This window comes from Alnus glutinosa, chromosome 7 (genome assembly GCF_958979055.1).
Source record: "Alnus glutinosa chromosome 7, dhAlnGlut1.1, whole genome shotgun sequence".
NCBI lineage: Eukaryota > Viridiplantae > Streptophyta > Magnoliopsida > Fagales > Betulaceae > Alnus > Alnus glutinosa.
In genome coordinates, this window is record NC_084892.1 from 5,351,744 (window position 1) to 5,373,676 (window position 21,933).

At 33.6% G+C, this 21,933-nt stretch overlaps 1 protein-coding gene and 1 pseudogene across 1 annotated transcript; one reads left to right on the plus strand and one right to left on the minus strand.

The window, feature by feature from the left end:
* Nucleotides 1-6,941: 6,941 nt before the first annotated feature.
* On the plus strand, nt 6,942-11,604 carry LOC133873958 (uncharacterized; annotated as a pseudogene).
* A 1,226-nt stretch (nt 11,605-12,830) lies between these two features.
* LOC133873078 (transcription initiation factor IIB) lies at nt 12,831-18,304 on the minus strand. Its single transcript, XM_062310796.1, has 7 exons — nt 17,798-18,304; nt 16,498-16,522; nt 14,650-14,779; nt 14,427-14,557; nt 14,241-14,329; nt 13,371-13,447; nt 12,831-13,091 (listed from the first exon to the last, which is right to left on the minus strand). Exons 1-7 carry the CDS (start codon nt 18,145-18,147, stop codon nt 12,958-12,960), a joined length of 936 nt encoding a protein of 311 aa, XP_062166780.1. The 5' UTR covers nt 18,148-18,304; the 3' UTR covers nt 12,831-12,957.
* Between the last annotated feature and the right edge of the window lie 3,629 nt (nt 18,305-21,933).

Sequence of the window (21,933 nt, forward strand, 5' to 3'; positions counted from 1 at the left end):
ATTTCGTTTAAAGTAACGTTAGTACTAATAAAATAACACGTGTCTTTTTTAATAAAAATATAAACATAAAATTTTATTTTATTAAAAAAAGAAATGAAAGAAATGACTCCCGAGTGAAAGAGTAATTATTGGAGGGTCAAAGTAGAATCACTTTTTTGCTTTAACATGAAGATGTGAAATTGCAGAGCTGCAGAAGAAATCAGAAAAGGCAAAAGCGAAAGAGATCCTGTTGAGATGAGAAAGGAAATAAATGTTGGGAGAGGCGTTGCAATGAGATTTTTTTGAGGAAGAGAGATCACGTGACACGTGTCTAGGGCAGTGGAAAAGTCACTTTTAGGAGCTGCCAATGACCGAAGGGAAGTAGCGAGAAGGTTCAAGTGAAGGCCTCATGGTTTCAGGGCTTATTTGGTAAATATATGTATAAAACAGAGTAGTGGGTTGTTAATTTTAAAATTAGTAAAAAGTGATTATGCGATATAAAGTAAAAAGAATTTATATAGAAAAGTGAAAAAATTTTGTATTGTAGTGAATTTTTTTATTTGAATAGTAATAAAAAATTATTGATGTGATATAAAAAGTAAAAAAAATGAATGTTTTAATCTTGATTGTTGTTGGAAAATGTAAAAATTAAAAAAAAAAATGTGAATAGTGACCAGCACTATTCTGTTATGCACCGGAGCTTGCCAAACAAGTCCTTAAATACTAATTTAAATCGGGCCTTCTCCCTCCGTCTCGCTTTCTCTTTTCTTCTTCTTTTATTTTTTTGTTATTATTCTTTTTTTTTATTGTGATTATAATTAATTAGTAATTATTTTTTAATTCTTTACAAACAAACAAAAAAACTCAAATTGGCATTTTCTTCTCTTTCTAATTTTATTAATGATATTAGTTTTAATCGAACTTTGTTATTACAGTATAAACAATTCAAAGGTTGCAATTCTTTTTATAGCAGCGTGTAAAATAATAGTAAACTTTAATGACAGTTAAAAAAATTATTGAATTAGAAAATTAATCATTTTAATGAAATGACCATTATAAAATATGACCGTCAAAATAATTTAACTGTTGGAGAACAAGTAACAAAGATTCTGCTAATCTGTACATAAAATATGTAATTATGTATTTGAGTTGCAGCAGAGTTATCATTTATCAACGACTTGTACCAAGTGTTTAATTGTCATTACAACTTCAATAAAGACTACATAAAAATGAAAGATAATTTCATGACTTGATGCCTGCTGAAAACATGCACCATATTTAGATCCTGCAGAGACAAACAATAAGGAGAGTTAGGGAAAAAAAAAATCGTTGATTAAACCAAAAAAAAAATAAAAAACATTAAAACAAATAAATAATCGTTGATTAAACCATAAAGTTGTTTATTAACATATGCTATTTACTAAGATGCTGATTTCGATGATATTTCAAATTTAAATTGTTGTAATTAATTGGATTATTCTTAATGTGTTTTGTCTTCTAATTAATATAATAAACATTCTATGACTAACAAATTGGTATTAATATGACCAACACAAAGTGACAAAGCACTTCTATTATTCTAATTTTTTTTTTCTTTAAAAAAAATCCGTCATATATATCATGTATGCATGGAATGGATGCTTGCCTGAGGAAGTATTAAAATAATTAGGTTAGTTAATATCTTATTATTAGCCTTCAAACATCTATTTTGTAGGGTTGAAAAGACGGTTGCAATTACAACTCTTTAGCAGGCTAGTTAAATGCTTTAAAATAGTCAAATTTGATTATTATCATGTTTTTTTTTTCCAATCCAGCAGATGAGGTAAAGTGGCTATTGGCTATTTTCCTTATAGAATGAATAGTAAATAGGCTCTATTCACTATTTATTCTATAACTAATAAAATATTTAGAAAAACTAAAACTAAAACAATATGATATTCATGTATCCCACGCTCTCTCCCACCCACTTTTCATTATAAAAGTATGTATACTAATGCATAACATGATTATTAGATACGAACGAAATACTGATGATGCTAGTGACATTGAATATAAACAAATCAATGAAAACCCCTATTTACAAATTTCTCACAAGCATACTTTTAAATTTTTGGAATTCATTGAAAGGCATGTGAATATTAGAGACGTTCAAACTCATTCTTAGCTACTATCCGACCTTATCAAGCACATGTGACAATTGCATGATCAATTTTAAGAATTATTAGTCTTATTGTATGTTTCTAGTTGCTTTAAAAGCACGTTTGGATGTTTGATTTTTTGCAATATGAATTCAACTATTATTTAATGCACGAATTCTGAGGCAAAAAAGATATTTGGATGATTGATAGAGTTTAAATTGTATTTGAAACCATGTTTGGGTAATAGCTGTATGAGAATATTTTTTTCACGGAAAATTATGATATAAAATGATTGGAGTTATGAAAAATTGTGTAGAATGATTGGAGTTATGAAAAATGTACGTTGAAATTTAGAAACTCACTTGAAATTAGGGGTGAATCCGAATTAGAATACAAGTTGTATTCAGGTTAAATATAGGTTGCATTATATATCCGAACTTAAAAAAAAAAAAAAACTCAAATACTGTTGCAAGTAAAATTTATTTTTTATTTGCATCCAAACATGTTAAGAATGGAAGCCTCCTTCCTCCTCCTTTTCATTCTCTTTCACATCCGATTTCAGTGCACTCTTTCCAAATCCCAATAATGACATCGAAGCAGCTCCCTTATTGAGTTGCTTCAAGTAACTTGTTTATTGATTTGCTTCAAAAATCACCAATTTGGTGGTTCTTCTTGCATTGTTTTTTGTTGCTTTTTTTTTTTTTTTTTAAAAAAAATTATTTTAAAAATGATCAATTACTCTGTTTTTGGTTTGTTTGCTTTCATAAATGGTGTAATTTTGCTAGAATATTTAACTGATGCAACATTTGTATGGTGTAACTCAAAGAATGTGTAGAAATTTAATATTTTCTTTTTCATTGAGTGTTGGCAAAAATATAATTAAAAAAAAATGAGAAATAAATATTTAAATCCAAGTAAAGAATATAATAAAGAACCTGTTGTATAGAGTATAGAAAAAGTAGTAGTTAGAGTAAATAGTTGTATTTTTTCAATAATTACATTGGCTATTATTGTTTGAGATGTTCTTAGTAGTTTAGCTATAAACCGCTAATTGCAACCACCTAGCGTAGTTGGTAAAATTGGATAAAAGGCTAAAGCTAACTTTTTTAAAAGATTGGATCTTTTGGGCCTATTTTGAGTTTTTGAACTATTTTTACTTATTTTAGACATTTATTTATTTTTTATTTTTTTAAAAAAGTTAGGGCTTTCATGGTCCAATAAGCTGGGATGTTTGGGTTTGCAATTTTCAAAAATGCGATTTAAAATGTACGATTTGAAAAAAAAAAAAATAATAATAATAAAATTTTAAAAACGCAGGTAAGTGTTTGGCAAAATTATAATTTAACCTTTAAAATCGTAAATTAGCATTTAAAAATCTGTGTTTTCAAAAAAGAACCCTCTTACATTTTCTGCATTTTCAAATCGCAACTTTTAAAAATACAGTTCTCAAGTTATTTATGTTGTGCGATTTGGTTTAAAATCGCACTTATTGTCTACGAAATCGCAATCCCAAACGCATCCTTAACAAGCTTATCAACAATAATGATGATCATTAATCATAACGAGGGACGGAGCGACATGTTGGCTTGCGGGGCTCGGGTCCCCCAAACCACCTTGTTTTTCCTAAAAAAAATTTAAAAATAAAAATTTGCAGCTTAAATTTTTAGTTTTTTAGTTTTGCACCTCCATTTTTTTTTCTTTCAATTTTACGCCCTCAAATTCCAAATGCTAGATCCGCCCCTAATCATAACAATAATAATACTTGCAAAATATTAATAATAATAATAAGAAAATGCAGGAACCACAAAATGAAATCCAGAATCCCCGAATCAAATCCAAACAACATAAGCAAATCAAAGAAATGAGATCAAAACATTTGCCAAACCTAGGTAGACTTTCGCACAAGCATCATCACGTATATATACACAACCAAATGCTAAATTCACACATTCCAATTGTCAAAACCGCTATTCAATTTAACGGTTGTGATTGCGGTTGGTTAAAGATAATAATTAATCATCTAAAGCGGTTGCGGTTATGAAAGAATAATCACACCTGCTTATCCACCCGTACACTTATGAGGTTACTATCCTGCCAGATCTATTTCTAGCTCTTTATCTTCTCATTCTGCTCTCAACATTGAGCTCACCGGTTTTTCCCGTCTCCTGCCATAGTGTTTTGTGTGATTTTTGGATTTTTTTTTTTTTTTTTTTTTTTTTTTTTTTTTTTTTTTATCGAAATCTTTGGGTTTAGATCTACATTCTCTAGTCCATTTTTGCACGACACGCGCCTCACTAATGGGTTCGTTGGCGTCCTCCGAGTCCACCGATGGTTGTCGTGTTCCCAACCGCCGCCCACTCAAAGGAGCGTCAAACGCACACGCTAGGGACCTTTCCGACGCTTGTTGACCACGTTTTTATTTCTTTTTTGAAAGTAGACACTTTACACTAAACCTAAGAGTAAGAGCTGATTATTATTATTATTATTATTATTATTATTATTATTATTATTATTATTATTATTATTATTATTATTATTATTATTATTATTATTATTATTATTATTATTATTATTTTAAAAAATTAAATCTAAAAGCTAGTCAATTTGGAGTTTCTCTACAATCCCTTAGAAAGTTTAATTTTATCTAGTAACTAAGCAATGTGAGACTCAGTACCTATGAATGTCTTTATAAACCATTAACTCTGTGTAAGCTATTTATTTTTTTTCCAATATGGGACCGTGGTATTACAATATTGCTCTTTTAAATTAATTATTTATGAATATATATAGTGTTGCATATTTTAATTGTATGAAATATATAATTATAGTTACTTTAGATTATGAAAAACAACGATGATTCTATTGAACTCCAATCAAATTCTAAACGAGCTCCAATAATAAAAAAAAAATTAGCCGCTTTAAATCAAAATCTTGGCTTTGTCATTGTCTCTCTCAAATCGACTGACCTTCAAACCCATAATAATCTTGGCTCCGTCATTGTCTCTCTCAACTATCTCTAAGACCATTGCATTTAGTTAAGGGGGTGGCTCAACTATTCCTATTTTACTAACCCCAATACCTATTGAGTGATTTCTTACTCCCAAACTCTTTGGAAGTGGTTTCAGCTACTTTCACTTGGCTATTTGGGAGTGGCCGAACCACCCCAAGCCGATCATAGGGGGTGGTTAAGCCACCCAATTTACCAAAGGGGGGTGCTAGACCACCCCAATTGTTTTTGTTTTTTGTTTTTAAATTTTCTTATATTTTTTGATACTTGATCTCGATGGGCATTTTTGAGAGTTTACGTGATTAAAACGTGAGTGCTTAGCTTTTCGTCCAAAATGACAGAAAAAGTTGACAATGGTCTAACTTGGCACAATTAGATACTTTGGAGAGACGCAAAAGGGGTAGGGAAATGCTACTTGTACAACACCAACACAATATGGCACAATACCCCTATGTTGTAGGGGTGTAGTGCAGCAATCAGTTCTCAAAGGGGTATACTTCAAGTGTCAAAGAGGATAATAAAATATATTTATCCCTTTAAAATAATGCGAGATATTGTATTATTTTTCCACAGGATGTAAGTAAGATCTTATTATAAGATAGTCATGCGAGATTGCCAGCTCCATACCAAAATCCCTCTAATTAAGGAAATCATGTTATACGATCGGCATATTAATTGTGATTTTAAAAATTGTGTTTCAAAATCGTTATTTTTTAAAAAGTAATGGTAGAAATTAGATTTTTATTTCATAATTATTCTACAATGCTAACATGACAATTTCAACCAACACTTTAATTAATATTTGTTAAAAATTTAAAAAATCAAGAGTTGATTAGGACTGCTATCGTGTCAGATAAATAGTTATGAGATAAAAATATAGTTTATAACATTACTCTCCTTCAAAATTGACACATATTTTAATTAAAAAAAAAAGCCCAAACATATTTTTAAAAATTAATAAAATATAATAAAAAAAAAAGAGGAATGCTAGGAGTACTTAAACTTTTACAAATGAAAGCTTACAAACTGACATGAAACCTCATGAGAGGCTCCACATCAGCTTAATATTAAAATAAGTTAAAACAAATTTTAGTACATAGACAAAAATACCCTTTTATCTCCTGTTGAACCCAACTCGCCGGAAACCATCATACCGTCGGAAGCTCAGCACGTCGGCCAACCACGATTCCGACCCCGACCACCAGAAACCCAGCACCCCAGACAATCTCGGACTCGACCACGACCCCGATCATTCTTCTGGTTGGGGAAGAGCTGGATCTCGGCTAGAACGACCGGATTCCGGCCGTGATTGGAGAAATCATGAATGACCAGATCTGGTTGTTCGTGGCTGGATGATGCCACTGGCCGCCAGATCCCGAACAGACGGCAAGACATCCGGCCATGGAGTTCTGGTGGTCTTGAAACGGCGATGTAGATCCAATCCTTTTACGTCTGGACAGACAGCGAGACACCTACAACGAAGCAGGGTGGTCTTGAAATAATGGTTTTTGCTAAAAGGGCATTTTCATCTTTAAGTATATGCCATGTCAGTTTGTAAAGTTTCGTTGGTAAAAGTTTAAGTACTCGTAGCATTTCTCAAAAAAAAAAAAAAAAAACAATTGTTACTCAAACATGCTCCAAGAGTTTCACACGTCATTTTTTGCTTTTTACCAAAGTTCCTCCAAATCTCGCTCGTGCAAATCATACTTGCCTTTGCTCAACGCCTAGGAATCAGAAAACGGCTAGTCTTTTTAAAATTTCAATTTAACTTGCCTTGCTACACTTTCCTTTACTTTCTCTCGTCGCTCGGTCTTTCTGAAGACTCTTCTCATTTTCTCACGCTTTCCTAGATATTCCGTCTTCACAAACAGAAAATTTCCCCCAAGAAAACTGTTCCTTGCCACTCATTCAAGAAAAGGGTCCAAAGATTTTCAGGAGAAAGTCTCATTTGAGTCATTTCTCTTCCGTATTCTCCCTCTCTCTTTTCCTGAGTGCTATAAGATAATCTTCAGAGAAGTTGAAAGTGATTCTCGAATAACTAGATACATTTTCTTGGAAATTCAATAAAAAGGGTCTTGAAGTTTTCTCAGTGAAAGTGAGAGTTCGAGAAAGCGCAATGGGGACCAACAACAAGAATTTTCCGGCGATGGGATTCTCGACGCCGCCGCCAGCATGGAAGCCGAGGCCGATTATGCCGATGTCAGAGAGGAAGAGATCGTCTCCTGGGAATAATGGTGATCTCTTCCACGTTATACATAAGGTGCCAGCTGGTGATTCTCCCTATGTCAGGGCCAAACATGTTCAGGTGAAGGATTCTTGGTGCTTTCGCATGGTTTGGACTAATGGGTTTTATCTGGATTTTGTTGTGTTTGATCTGAATACACATTCATGTTGACTTGGTTCTTGTTTATAAAGAAACCTTATTTTGGAAGTAGTCATTTTGTCTCTTGCTTTTAGAATTTGTGGGTCTTGAATGTTGCTGATTCTTATTACGTTTTTTGTAAATTTCTAAATTTTTGGTAATTTTCATGTCTTCCTTGGTAGTTTTAGCTGGCCCCCGTTTGGTTTTTCTTGTAACTGGCATGTGATTTCATTTCCATTTTGGAGTTTGGATTGAATTTTCTTGTTAATATCCATTCCGTTTTTCGTTCACAAGACTCATCATTTCTTTCTTTGTTTCTTCTGGGAAATTCTTGGTATTTAAAGCTTGTTTGATATATAAAGAAACTCTGTTTGGATCTTGTAATGGAAGATAAACCTTAAAACATTGTGAGAAAAGAAAAGTACATAAACAGTGAAACATATATGTATTCTCCGTTTTGTGTCTGAAGAATATAAAAAGTTTTCAGCAACGAGCACTCTTGTAGAGTGCAGTACACTGGAGAGTTGTGTGCTACGTTTAGGAAGGATGAATCGCTCCCGAAAAGGAATCTATTGATTCTCTCCCAATTGGTTGGAACATAGTGTGGTGATTTACTTCACGGGCAAGGTATCTAGAAAAATATTGCATCCAAAGATCACACCTGTTTTCTATCAAAATTTGTTAGATTTCTTGTTTCAAGATTGCCCATCTGGAGCTTTCATTATTTTCCATTCTGTTTTTGTTGAATGTGTTACTAAATATTTGTTTCTTCAACTACAGTTGATAGACAAGGATCCAAGCAGGGCAATTTCTTTGTTCTGGGCTGCGATAAATGCTGGGGACCGTGTCGATAGTGCCTTGAAAGACATGTCAATTGTGATGAAACAATTGGATCGATCTGAGGAAGCAATCGAGGCTATCAAATCTTTCCGTCATCTCTGCCCTTATGATTCTCAGGAATCTCTCGATAATGTGTTGGTTGACCTCTACAAGGTAAAAAAGAACCACTCCCAAAGAGTAGTTACTTATATTTCACTTCCATAGTCTTTGTCCTTTTCTGCTATAGTTAGTTAATTAATAAGCGGAGAAGTCTTCTTTAGGCATGCAATAATATTTGGATAAGTCAGTCCTTTTTCTTAATCTCTCATTTTCATTTTCTTAGAAAGATTATTTACTTGAAATGTTTGTCTCAATGCATAAAAGGTTAGGTTGAGATTCTAATGCTTCTTGCAGTAGAAATTGGAACTTTGATATAAATGTTTCAAAATATACCTTCTTCAGTTTGCTCCTAACAAGACATTTTTGAAATATAATCCAATAAAAAAAAATGAAAATAGGGGAAAAAAATAAAGAAATGGTTAACTGAAGTAAACCTGTATGTACAGTAGGTATTGGCAATTAATGAATGCATAACGTAAATGTAAAGCATTTGAGAATACAAAATGTAGAGTCTCATGTTTGCCTCAATTAAGTGATTTCTTAAGAAGCAATGTACTTGCATATGATTCTTTAGTTAAAAAGAGAACTTTCCATTTTTATTTAGTTTGTAGTCAAGTAATTTATTATATGCAAAACGAGCTGCAAGGAGTATTATGGGACGAAATCATATATGCTTCTGACTTCTTGTTTATGTTGAAGGATTTTGGTTACAAAGTTTGGTATGAATACAAATCAACTACTTGTTGTGAGGTTGTTAAACTTATGCAGTATTCTATGGATATAATATGTATATTTTTTAGAGATCTGGAAGAATAGAAGAAGAGATTCAAATGCTTCAGCTCAAATTGAAGCGCATTGAAGGTATACCCTTTGGTGGAAGAAGGACAAAGATAGCTAGATCTCAAGGGAAGAAGTTTCAAATCACTGTGGAACGGGAAATATCAAGGTGGAAGTTGCTTCTGTTCTTTTTCTTCTTTCATCCTTGCACTTTATTTTTTAACATACTTTCATTGCTTTGGTTCTCTATTAATGCAGTTTACTAGGGAACTTGGCCTGGGCTTACTTGCAGCTAAATAATTATGAAAGAGCTGAAGAGCATTACAGGTAACTTTTTTCATGCTCTGAATTATATACCTACAAGTGTAATATTATATTTTTTTTTGAAGAAAAAAAGCTATTTTACTCGATGGATATATTCAGGAAAGCTTTGTCTCTGGAGCCAGACAAGAATAAGCAGTGCAATTTGGCTATCTGCTTGATGCATATGAATAGGATTGCAGAAGCAAAATCTCTCCTTCAGGCTGTAAGATCTTCATTTGGAAATAAACCAATGGATCAGTCTTCTGCCAAGTCTTTTGAACGTGCTCTTCAGAGTTTGACTGAACTAGAGTCACGTTCATTATTAAATCCAATCAAACAGGAAGAAGGAAACCAAAATGAAATACAAAGATCTTTCACATCGCTTATCAACAGAAACTCAAAAGAAGGTAATAGCTTCACTAGTGGAGGCCAGCATTGCCATTCTGCGTTCGCAGTCTCTGGACAGTGGGCTGATGGACATGATGAAAAAATTGTGCTATCAAATGAACGTCATATAGGTTCTTACTATCAAAGCCACACTGAGGACAGGGACAGTTTCTTTTTGTTTGGGAATGAGAGTCAAGAATGCATCTCATTTGGACAGAGAAGTAGCTTACAGTCCCCTCCTCAAACAATATCCATTGATAACTGGAAGAAAGGCCCACACTTTGAAAACTCAGGTGAAAGGATGTCCAGTTTTACCACTAGAGTGAAGGAAAATTGGGTTGGAACACAAGCAACCCCTACTTCAAAAAATACATATTCTTCCCCTACTAGTGCTGGAAAGAACTTGAATGTTTTATTTACACAACCGAGAAGACCTTCATGGGGGTTCAACAATGGATATCAGAGAAGGAGAATACTGGGAGGTGATACATTTCGTAGTTCAAGCCGCAAACTTTCATTTGAGCCATCTATAACCACTGAAAATGCGCAAGCACAGGCAATTCAAGATGTCAATGGAGACTTACTAGTTTCACCTTCACCTGTTGATAGAGACTGGAGGAGGTCATGCAAAGATCTCTCTAGATTGAAAGACAAATCAGTGTCACAACCCACAGTGAGTGTTGCCGACAAAAGGATTGATGTTTATGCACGAATAGAGGATGAAGCCGTGATAGAGTATGATTCACAGCATATTGTTAGCCAAACCCAGAATTTGGATTTTTGCGAGCGCGGGGCTAATAAGAAATCTGCAATGAAAGACTGTAATTTGAATCTAAAAGTGCCTGTAGAGCCATCAATGGTTGATAATGCAAGAACATCAGAATCTGCCATTGATCAAGGGTGGTTTCAGAGTTGTGGAATTGGTGTTTCAAGCAGTGAGAAAGCAATGACTACACGTGAAGAATATTTCGGAAACAACAACCCTGATGTATCAGGTGGTCTCCATCGACCCACCATGGAAACTCCAGAGTCGGCACATAATAATCATAAGAAAAGTTGGGCAGATTTGGTTGAGGAAGAGGAACAGGAATTTTTAAGTGGACGAACGTTAACAGAGTATTATGAAGGTGTGAATGGTGAAGAAGAATTTAATGATGAAAATCTGAATTCCAACATCATCTGTCAAAGTCCTTGCCCACAAAGCCGGATTAAAAGTTCAAGCTGCAAGTTTGAATCATTTTATCTAAAAAACAGATATGGTACATCTGGGGCTGGTGTTTCATCAAAGAATCTAGAAGCGCAGCGCTCTTTGTGTTTTGATCAGCACCAAAAGCCAGAATCAACAGATTACTTCTGCTCATCACCGTTGGAAAAGAAGGCGTTGGACTTAGGAGGCTGTAACTCTGTGAAGGAAAATGGAAGGTGTTCTATGTCTGGGGAAAACAAAGAACTAATGAGGAGAAACAGGTTACAGGTTTTCCGGCACATAACCCTTCATCCAAAAAGTCCGTGAAGCTTGGATAAGTACCAGTTTTAGACACAATGAATGTCCATAGTTCATATAGAAATAGCTGTGTTTTGAGAATTTTGATTCCATATTGGAGTTAAATAGCATTGGTGGATCTCAGTGATCCAATCAATGGATGTCCATAGTTCATATAGAAATAGCTGTGTTTTGAGTATTTTGATTCGATATTGGAGTTAAATAGCATTGGTGGATCTCAGTGATCCCAATCTCTTCACTACTTTCCAGCTGTGTTAGTGTTGCTATCTGCTACACATACATCTGTTTGCTGTAGAAGTTTTTCTAATTGCAGTATACAGAACCATTTGATGCATTGTCTTGATTCTTATTTCATGCTCAGTGTGATAACTGCATACATATGTGTAATACTGTAAAATTTTTTCTAATTGAAGCTTGTGCGTTATCCGAATGGAATGAAGCTTGAAAGTAAGTACCAACTTATGGAACTCTAATTTGTGCTTGAATTATGAAAGTGGACTCTTTTGTCGCTGTTGATTGTAGCTGTGCACTAATGCGTCTACTGTTTATATAGCATGACTCTATTTAATTTAGTCAGTTGAAGTTCTTTTGTCCACTGAGAATAAAGTGACTACAGGGTAGTATGATGAGAAGAGATTATGAAAAGCATGAATAAGGTACAAACTTTTGGTCTAAAAGTTCTGGTAAGGAGGGTGATGAGTACATTAGAAGGGAAGCTAGGGCCAAGAGTGGGAGGTATTGGTAGAGAAGAGTGTTGTCTCATATCTAAATTGTTGCAGGTTATCATTGTGCTGACATAACTGCCTCTGAATATCTTTTCGTACTTCCCTTAATGGTCACCATTTTTCGTGTTGATAATTCCTAAGATGAGTGATTGGTGTTGTACTTCCCTTAATGATCACCATTTATGGTGTTTATAATTCCTAATAAGAGTGATTGATGTACAATAGTTATGCAACTGTTGTGTACCACTCTAGAGACATGGGAGGTGGGACCCCCCATGTGTCTAAACTCCTGCACAACTGTTATACATGAGTCATTTTCTAATCCCTAATATGGCGTTTGGTTCCGAGAATTTAATATTCTCACCGTTAAAGAATGTGATTCCTAAAATTTTGAATTTCTCAAAATATGACTAAACTCACGTTTGAGAATTATTAAAAATCTGATAAGATTCTTGAAAATATGAAATTTTTGGTTTATTCATAATTCTCGAGTATCCTGTAAAATTATTTATGCTTCTCAAGATATCCTTATGGTCTCTCGTCAAGTGCATAAGGTTGTTTGATCCAAGAGTGTGCATAAGGTTATTTATCCTGCAACTTCTATGACTTTTCATTGTTCAAAAAACCTAAATTAGGTTCTTATATCAGCCCCACTAGGCAGTAAAATAGAATAAAATGAAAAAGGAATTGAATCATATACTCCAATCCAAGGTCAAAAAAGAGGAAGCCGATGACTTTTTCATTGTTTGTATGTAGAAGACTTCAATACATCCAAGAAAGAACAACCAAAATTAACTTGAAGTTGTTAATATTCTGGTTATTGTTTGCTCTACATTTCAAGGGCTGCAAAGGTTCTTGATATCCTCCTCCTTAGCATACCAGCTCGGTATTATCTTTGACACATGGTGATAAAGATCCTTGTAGGAATTCCTTATCGTCCCTTCTGCAACTCCAGTAGCTACTGAAATATCTGCGTTCAAATCTCTTAGATTAGAGCATTTACATAGTATTATCAATTAGCACCTAAAATGAGATGTCCATAGGACACCGCTTCTGCATAGATTGCAAGAGCAGGCTGTGTCAGGCCTTTTAAACCTATATACAAGGCTAACGATTCAACCTTAAATATCAGCATGTTTAAAATCATATAAAATATAGTTATAATAAAAAAATAAAGGAATCCCAAGAAGTTGGGGGTAATGCACCCTTCTAACTCTCGTGCTCCAACAAATAAAGATCATATGTTAACCTTTGAGAGGTTTCTTATCATCTGAAAGCTGAGTAATAATGTAAATCACTGCTGCTGCAATTGATATAGGGCTCCTCCTGAAATTTAGGAAAAGAGAAGTCATTCATATAAGCAAATAATGACCCAATAAGAAAATATCAAAAAACCCATTAAGTACATTGAGAGTCATAATACTGAGGAAAGCCATGCGACCAATTTACAAGAACTGAAATAATATGTAGCTGGAAACACTAGAGAACAAAAAACTGCATCCCACACCATGCCACAATAATAATTTGACATGTCAAAAATTGATTGTGGAAAAGATACTTAGCTCAACCATGGAAGTGAGGTAGTACTGCATCAAGAGAAATCCGTAACATTTTATGCCAAAACTGATGATTTCTATACATCTAGGATCCGATTTGTATCATTGATACTACTAGGAAGAACTTAACCATTATGGCAAGACGAATAAACAAATTCTATTCTCTCCTATCCTATTTGCTAGGGCGACAGAGTTGGATCAGTCGCTCAAGACCTTTGGTCTCTACCAGAACCAAATCAAAAAAATGGGATCTACTTATCATATAAATATTCCTTTTCGCATACAAAGCACCTTTAACCTACTTATTCTTGTCAGCCCCTCATAAAAGAAATATATTCTTAGCAAAAAAAAATCTTAATGGCACCTTTTTGGGGCCTTCATTATGTGTTCAAAACAACTCCAACCCCCCCACCCCACAAAACACAACAAAAAACACAAATTGGGATTAACCTCCCCCAAGTCTCAAGTCCCACCCCACCCATTGATTGTACCCAAGATCTCCAAGGCAAACAGTTTTAGTTGCTGCATAAAACATGATAATAGAAAGAGAAAACTATAACCACCTTATATCAAACTCTTCTGACTTTGTAACAGCTTCTTGGGCAGCTTTAACGGCTTGATTATTCATACCAAGATTGGAACAAAAGCGCCTCTACATAGTAAGTTGAAATTTTTGTCAGTGTCTGCCTATAAATTCATCAACACTGTAAAGAAGTTGTGATTTACTTCAGAGAAGAGAAAAATCTCACCATAAAGTCCCCAGCATGTATCGTTCCCATCTCCACCGACTGACCATTCTCCAATCCAAGTTGTTTCACTATGTATTCTTTTGCTCGGCCAATTTCCTTCTTTGTGGCTCCATTGGCGACAGAGCAAATTTCTAGTTGAAATCCACAGTTTCAGGGAAGCTCATACACATAGGGAAAGATAAACCAGGAAGCATCCATATGTTAAAAGGATCATAAGCTGTACCCTTTACGGTGCGTGGCTTGTCTTCTTGTCGGCAAGCAATGTACAGGCAAGCAGCCAATAGTGCATCCTGATTTCTTCCTCTACTCGACTTTTGATCTTCCACCCTCTTATATATCTCATTGGCACGGTCCTTGAAATCATTTACAAAAGCATCATCAAAGGAAACAAAAAAACTAAAATCAAGTAGGCATTGGAACCGACTAAACAAAAGACAAATGACACAAACAATCCCAAAGGCCAAACAATAGAAAGAGTATCATTTGAGTCATTTCTCTGAAAATGTAGCCAGAAATTTATAGTGGTTTACATTTTGGCATTAAGAAAATGAACGCATACAAACAAGAGTTCATATCAGCTTGATTTTTTTTTTTTTTTTTTTTTTTTTTTTATAGGTAAGTTACACACGCACCCGGTGGGATTTGAACCCATGACCTCAGCCTCCACCTTGCTACAAAGGGAGAAGTACCATTTGAGCTAAAGCTCATTGGTCATATCAGCTTCATAAATAATATAACTGAAATTTTGCATTTTGATACTTATCACACTTCTAAAAATAGAATATTTCATTACAAGTTCAGTCATCAGCACACACCACATATCTGCATCATATTAAGATCAAATCATCAATTGAAGTAAGACCAAAAGATCCAAAGCCTCAGATATAAGAGTTTATGACTAAAGGATCACTCTTTTTTTTTTTTCTTTCTTTTTTTCTTTTTGTGGGGGAGCTTGCAAAAGGAATTGTTCGACTATATATATATATATATATATATATATATATATATATATATAGACATTGATATATAATTGTGACAATCTAAGCAAATTTGAAGTGTTAGTTTATCTCTTCTACCAATGTGAGGGGCTCTAAATATAATGAAAACACTTCTTTAATTTCAATTTAATTGCTTGATTGGATGAGCCTGCTTTTTGTAAACAGAAAAGCTCGTGTCATCAGCATATACATAAAGTGTGAGGTATTTCTCAAGTCCAGTACAAATCCAATTATTTCCTTTATACTTCCAACTATTTTGCAATTTTCATTCTCAAGTCCCCACAAATATTCTAGATACAATATAGCTATAATGTTTTTTATTTTTTGCCTGTTTTTCTGGCTTTTCCTTTTTGTTTTGGGTTTGTTCTTTTTCAGCTTCCGTTGGCTTGGGTTTTGGTGTATCTCTTAGGTTATGGGTTTTTTTTTTTTTTTTTGGGGAGGGTTGATCGGGGTTCTGGTGGGTTTTGGGGGGTTTATTTCGGGGCTGGTTTGGGTGTTTGACCGGGGCTTCATCTGTATTTTGGGTTTTTTGTAGGTTTTGCTTGGGTTGGGTCGATGTTGAGGCATTTGTTTCTTGTATACTCCATGTATACTAGGGGCACCTTACAATGTTATTTATAAAATCTGCACTTACTTATATAAAAAATAAAAATAAAAGATAATGTTTTTGAAAAATGCTAAATGAAAACGCATGTCTAATTAGAATTTCAGAAACAACAATTACTTGCTAATAAAGTTTTATTATGCGCAGTTGAAACCATAATCTTTTAGGTGTTTCTGCCGTCTTTTACTATCAACTGCAAGTTTTCAGTCACATACTTTGACATTGGAGGTTGGAAAGCAGTAGAAAATGATCCTATTTTGTAATAATTCCTTTTCCATTATATCTGAGAATTGCTGCCACGCTGTCCTAATTCTCTGGGCAATATACTCCATACTTCAGGAATACCAAGAATTTGATTACCACAATAATAAGAGTATAGGTATCCATGTAGACATATTAACATACAGGTGTGCTAAAAATTCGGTTACATAAAAAAAAAAAAAATTATAGCACTGAGTAAATAGCATACCTTAATGGTTGCTACCAGGCCCAACCTGAAACACAATGTCACCCCCATTAGCTTTAATCTATCAGTGCATTGTTTTTACAGAAAATATAACTTTTGGCAGAGTAGCATTCCAAGACTATTTAACATGACAAGAAACTATTCATATTTTTAAAATTCTCCTTATCTTCAGACATTATTAACAGAACAACAATTTAATTAAATATAAACGAATAGATAACACTGAAAAGAAAAATACCACAGCTAACCATAGTGGTAAAGTAACAATCTTTGTCTGTTGGTATGTAAACACTAAACAAAATATTTTGTGGTTGTCAAATATTACCCTTAAATCACTGCAGGCTGAATGACGATCAAATTCAAGACAGATTCAACTTAATGTTGTTTTGTTGGACTCTCTTAAGAGAGATCTCTAACAAGCTTTTCAGTGAGCCATACAGACTCAAGCTCAACTCTATCCTTGTGGGTAAAGAACCAAGATTAGCAGAGTAGTTGGCCAATCAAGATTGACGCATTGATCCTATAAGCAAAGCAGTAGGTTGCTTTACTAGTCTCTAAGCAAACTAATATCAAGCAGCTTGATTTATTTTGCAACACTATGAGTTTTATTGAAAATTAGTGAGACGCTAACCAAGATCAGAAGCACTTGTTAAAATTCACCCATGGTGGTCAGGAAACTACAACCCAACAATTGTAAACCAAACTGAACTCACATGCAGTAGCACTCAAAAGAGCAATATAGTAATCAAATCATTGAGATTTCATTATTGAATTCTTTAAAGATGATCAGGTTATAGTAGATTTTACACCTACTCATAATCAAATATCTGCATTCCAACTTCATCAAATAATTACCAACTCGAATGCACAAATAACTACTAGAATTATACCAAACAAACAAAATCAGCATGATAACAATAGAATTGAAAATTCTGGGACTGAGCTTTTCCGTTTAGAAATTTTCAATAGGACCTCAGGGTTAAATTCTAGTTTTCCCACATTCTAGAGTCCCAAACTGTGTATAGCCCAAGATCCAATTTTTATTGCCTTCAACTACAACCCAAATCCAATAACTCAGGAGATCAACAAGAAATCACGAATAACAAAACCAAAACCAATCTCAACCAAAAGAACGCAAATTTCAATTTCGATCTCCTTGTATTTGCTATAAAATCATCTCAATCAGAATCTCCCGATTGCTTCATACTCCCAAGCAAATCCAACACATATTACCCACGCCTTCTCAGCAACCAAATAAGCGGTAACAGACCACAAGCAAAAAGAAAAGAGATCAAAAGGTCACCTATCAGACATAGTAGCGATGGTCTTGAAGGCCATGATAAGCCCCCGATCAGGGTTGGCGCCGCGGTTCTGCCAGCGGCCGAGCGAGGACGAGAGGAACTCGCCAGTGGCGCCGTTGGGCTTGGCTATGACCGTGGAGAGGCCACCGTCGGCCAAGAGGGGGTTGGTGGGCCCGCCCACACGTACCGGATCGTTGTCGCCGGATTCGTTGGCGAAGGTTCGCCACTCGGAGGTCTCGTCGATGGAGTGTGACTCCAGCACAAGCCCGCACTCCGAGCACACCGTGTCCCCCGCCGAGTGGTCGAACACCACCTCCGTCTGCCTCTTGCAGTCCGAGCAAAACGCATCCATCTCTTGTTCTTCAAACAAATACTACGTCGTATGAGCGTCGCCCGTTGGCGTCCTCTGCAAATCCCTCTGGGTGGGTTTCTCTTCTTCTCTGGGGTGCGAGCCGAGACGAGGAGAAGAGCGTAGATGTGGAGAGAGAGAGAGGGCGCGACTTGTTGGGAAAGTCATGGGGTTTTCATGGCCTCGCGTCTGCTTAGTTGGACTTGGGGTGTGTTTGGACACACGGGTTGATTTTTCTCGACTTGTATTGCACTCCCATGCTTGGATTACACTATTCCTAAAATAGTGCAACCTTTTGACTCGACCCGCAAATCTAACATAAGCTCAACACGAAATTATCAAGTTAAGATTGAGTGATCTGACCCGTTTAATTAAATATATCAGATTATAATTGACCTATATAATTTTATACTCATACTTCAACAAACAACATTTAAGCCTGATCATTTTTTACAATATTCACAAATTGTGCACCAATTCAACACGAAATTAGTAAATTATGGTTGATAGGTCTAATAACTCGTTTACTTAAATGAGTCGAATTAAAATTAATATATATAACCTTATATCTATACTTTGACACGATCAAATCCAAACGCATGACAAGAACACGAACATGAACATGAATTGCCATTCTACTTCCATTTTGTTGTTGATGTTTAGGCACGTGGCGACGCATCCACTTGGGCGAGCAGGTGAGCATGACTTTGTTGTGGGAGTATTGAGAATGAGACTGATGGGGAATGCTTTTGGCTTGGTGGTGTCCTGTTATAACCAATTCTTGGGCCAATCATGACAAGTTGAGGGTGGAACATGATGGTTGCATTTCATTGGTGCATTCTTGTTGCATTTTATTTTTGGTTTTCAATAGAAAATTATTTTTTATGAAGAACAAATTATTAATGTTAATAGAAAATATTTTCAATAAGAACATTTTTATTAGTTTTATTGGTTACATTTTGTTGACGAAATCACTACCATTTAAAGTTTATATTTTAATAAAAATACTGTATAAATTCAAAGTCTTCGAATATTTATTTTATTTATTTGATATGGAAAGAGACTTAATATGACAAGTTTCAGTGTCACAAATATCAAAAAGGCCATTTCAGAGTTTCAAAAAGATTTTACATAGTTTAAAACTCAACAAAAGTCGAATCCCTTATTTCCGTCCGATTTATTTTTCAATTTTATTATATGTTGGTCAATTAAAACACAAAAAGTAATACTTTTATGTTTGGTTGCTCTAAAACATTTATATTAAAATCTACAAAATAGAAAATCCTACAGCTTATTAAATTATGTGTGTATAAGGGATGGTTGTCGGAAATAGTTGCCTCTGTTTGTTATTTCATTTTATTTTTTTTGTTTTATATTTTTAAAATAAAAATATTAACAAATAATTAAAAATACAAAACGCTCAATATTGTTTTCAAGGAGACCATATGGAATTCGTGCCCATTATATTTATTGTGGAATGAACATGTATACCTTAAAATTAGGACAATAATTCATTTTATAGTCAGAATTTAATGTTATTGTATTTAACAATATAAATAATCCTATCATTTAAATTTTTTAATGACATGTTAGTATATTTATTACATGGTATCATCTACATCGTTAGATGTAACAACATTAAATCTTAACTATTAAAGTAAAATTGAGAGAATCATATTCCTTAAAATGAAAGTATAAGAAGAAAATGAAAGGTTTTATTAGATTTAAGCAATACTTAGGTGCATATAGTGTTACCATATGAATAGCCCATATGCTTGATTGTGCGCCATAGGATATTTTAATGGTGCACCTATTTTTTTTTATTTTTTATTTTTATTTTTATTAAGATAATGGCGCACTTAATTGTTAGCATGAAACATTGAGCAAGGAGCGATTAAATTATAGCCATTAATTTTTGGACTGTGATTAACCAACGGATGGAATTAGCTATCAATTAGTGATATATGCCATAAGATTAAATAAGTGAAATCTAACAGTCATAATTAAATAAATATTAATAACAAATATGATCATTAGTGATAATACAATAACAATTAAAATTGAATAATTTTAAAATTAAATGTCTGTTAATGGACAAATATAAAGCTGTTTCGACACTCACCGACAGGTCTTAATATATCCCCTTTATTTGCAAAATAATAAAAAAAAAAATTCTGCAACTAACCAATATAAAAATTAAAAAATTAAAAAAAATAAAAATAAAAATCGGCAACTTCTATCTCCCTGTCTTTGAAAGACTTTCACATTTTTGTCTTATATAATACTTTTCGTTAAATATCATTGGAAAAACAAAACTCTAATAATATATATATATAGGGATAATAAATAATATGAGGGTATTAGGATTTGTCCTTATTTGCACAATAATACAGATAAAATGATAAATGTCATTAAAGTGGGACCAAAGATTACATGAAAATTAAGACCGTACTCTCCAGGTTGGGCCGGATTTGCTTGGGCTACTACCAAAACAAAAACCCAAATTTCTATTTGAACCGATCCATCAAGTCCACATTCTTTAACTGTGTGATTTCTGTTTTTAGCGAAGAAAAAGTTTATTTAACAGGCTATTATATAATTTATATATATAATTGAAACGATGTGATAGTAAATATTAATTATTGGATCATTTTTTTTAAGTAAGCTCTTATTGATCCAAAAGTTGATTTTTTTTAAAGCTATGTCGTCGTAATTGTATAACAGTTTTATTTATTTTATTAAATTTTTTTTATTGCATTTAATAATATAGATGATATCATATTATTTTTTTTTAAAAAAAATTAAATGGCACAATAACACTATAGCTTATATAACAACGCATATAAAGCTAACCGTAACAAAATAAAATTTGAACCATAAAACAACTGCCATCATATAAAAAAAAAAAAAAAGTTCATTCCCTTTCCATAGTCCAGTGTGGCACAAGTAATGTTGGCCCGTTTGGTAAAGAGTTTTTGTTGTAAGGTTTTTGTTTAAATAATAATAAGAAGTGATTTATGTGATATAAAGGTTAAAAAAAAAAAAAAACTTTAATTTTTGGTGAAGAAAGTTGATTAGCAATAAGGGGGAAAAAATGTTTTTTTTGAAGAAATTATTTTTTTTTAAAAAAAAAAGAAAAAGAAAAAGGAAAAAGAAAATGGGGGGAGGAGTGTGTTGCCAGACACACACCAATAACTCATCTCCAAAAGAATGATAATAATAATAATTGATGAATTAAATTGTTGTGGTAATATACATTTGTTTTTGTTACGATCATAAATTAAGGATTTAATCATACTAGTATGTACTATGTAGCCATCTTAGAGTCTTCAATTAATGTTGTTCTTTTGAGGTTATGATTGCATAGCTTCTACGTACGTAACACATTACACATGTATGATCGGTCATTGTAAATTGCTTGTTTTGAAGATCTTATTCAAGTTTTTTCAATTGTTCTACTCAATCTTTATAGATCGAGTTAGTGAAACTTGTCATTATTTCAAAGACATTTCCTGGATCATGAAATTTCATGTTTTAGGATGGAGAGTACTACATTTTCAATTGTGCTACTCGATTCATGAATATGTGTATTTAAGGAAATTGTGGTTAATTTGTTGAGCCCTTACCCCGATCTAGATATCTAATTATAAGCTCAAACGGTATAAAAGTCTGTTTGGCCTATGATTTTTTTAAAAGTGCGTTTTAAAAAAATTGTGGTTTAAAAACATAAAAAAAATGCATTTTTAAATCACAGATTCACAGGCAATGGAGTTCATTTTTAAAAATGCA

What these genes read in the sequence shown, in the direction of transcription:
- LOC133873078 (XM_062310796.1), bottom strand. Translation starts at nt 18,147, where the DNA reads ATGGATGCGTTTTGCTCGGACTGCAAGAGGCAGACGGAGGTGGTGTTC. An exon ending in GCCTGGTAGCAACCATTAAG is followed by an intron (nt 14,780 to 16,497) that starts GTATGCTATTTA and finishes AATGATTTCAAG; the next exon opens with GACCGTGCCAATGAGATATA. An exon ending in TGATAAGAAACCTCTCAAAG is followed by an intron (nt 13,092 to 13,370) that starts GTTAACATATGA and finishes ATTTGAACGCAG; the next exon opens with ATATTTCAGTAGCTACTGGA.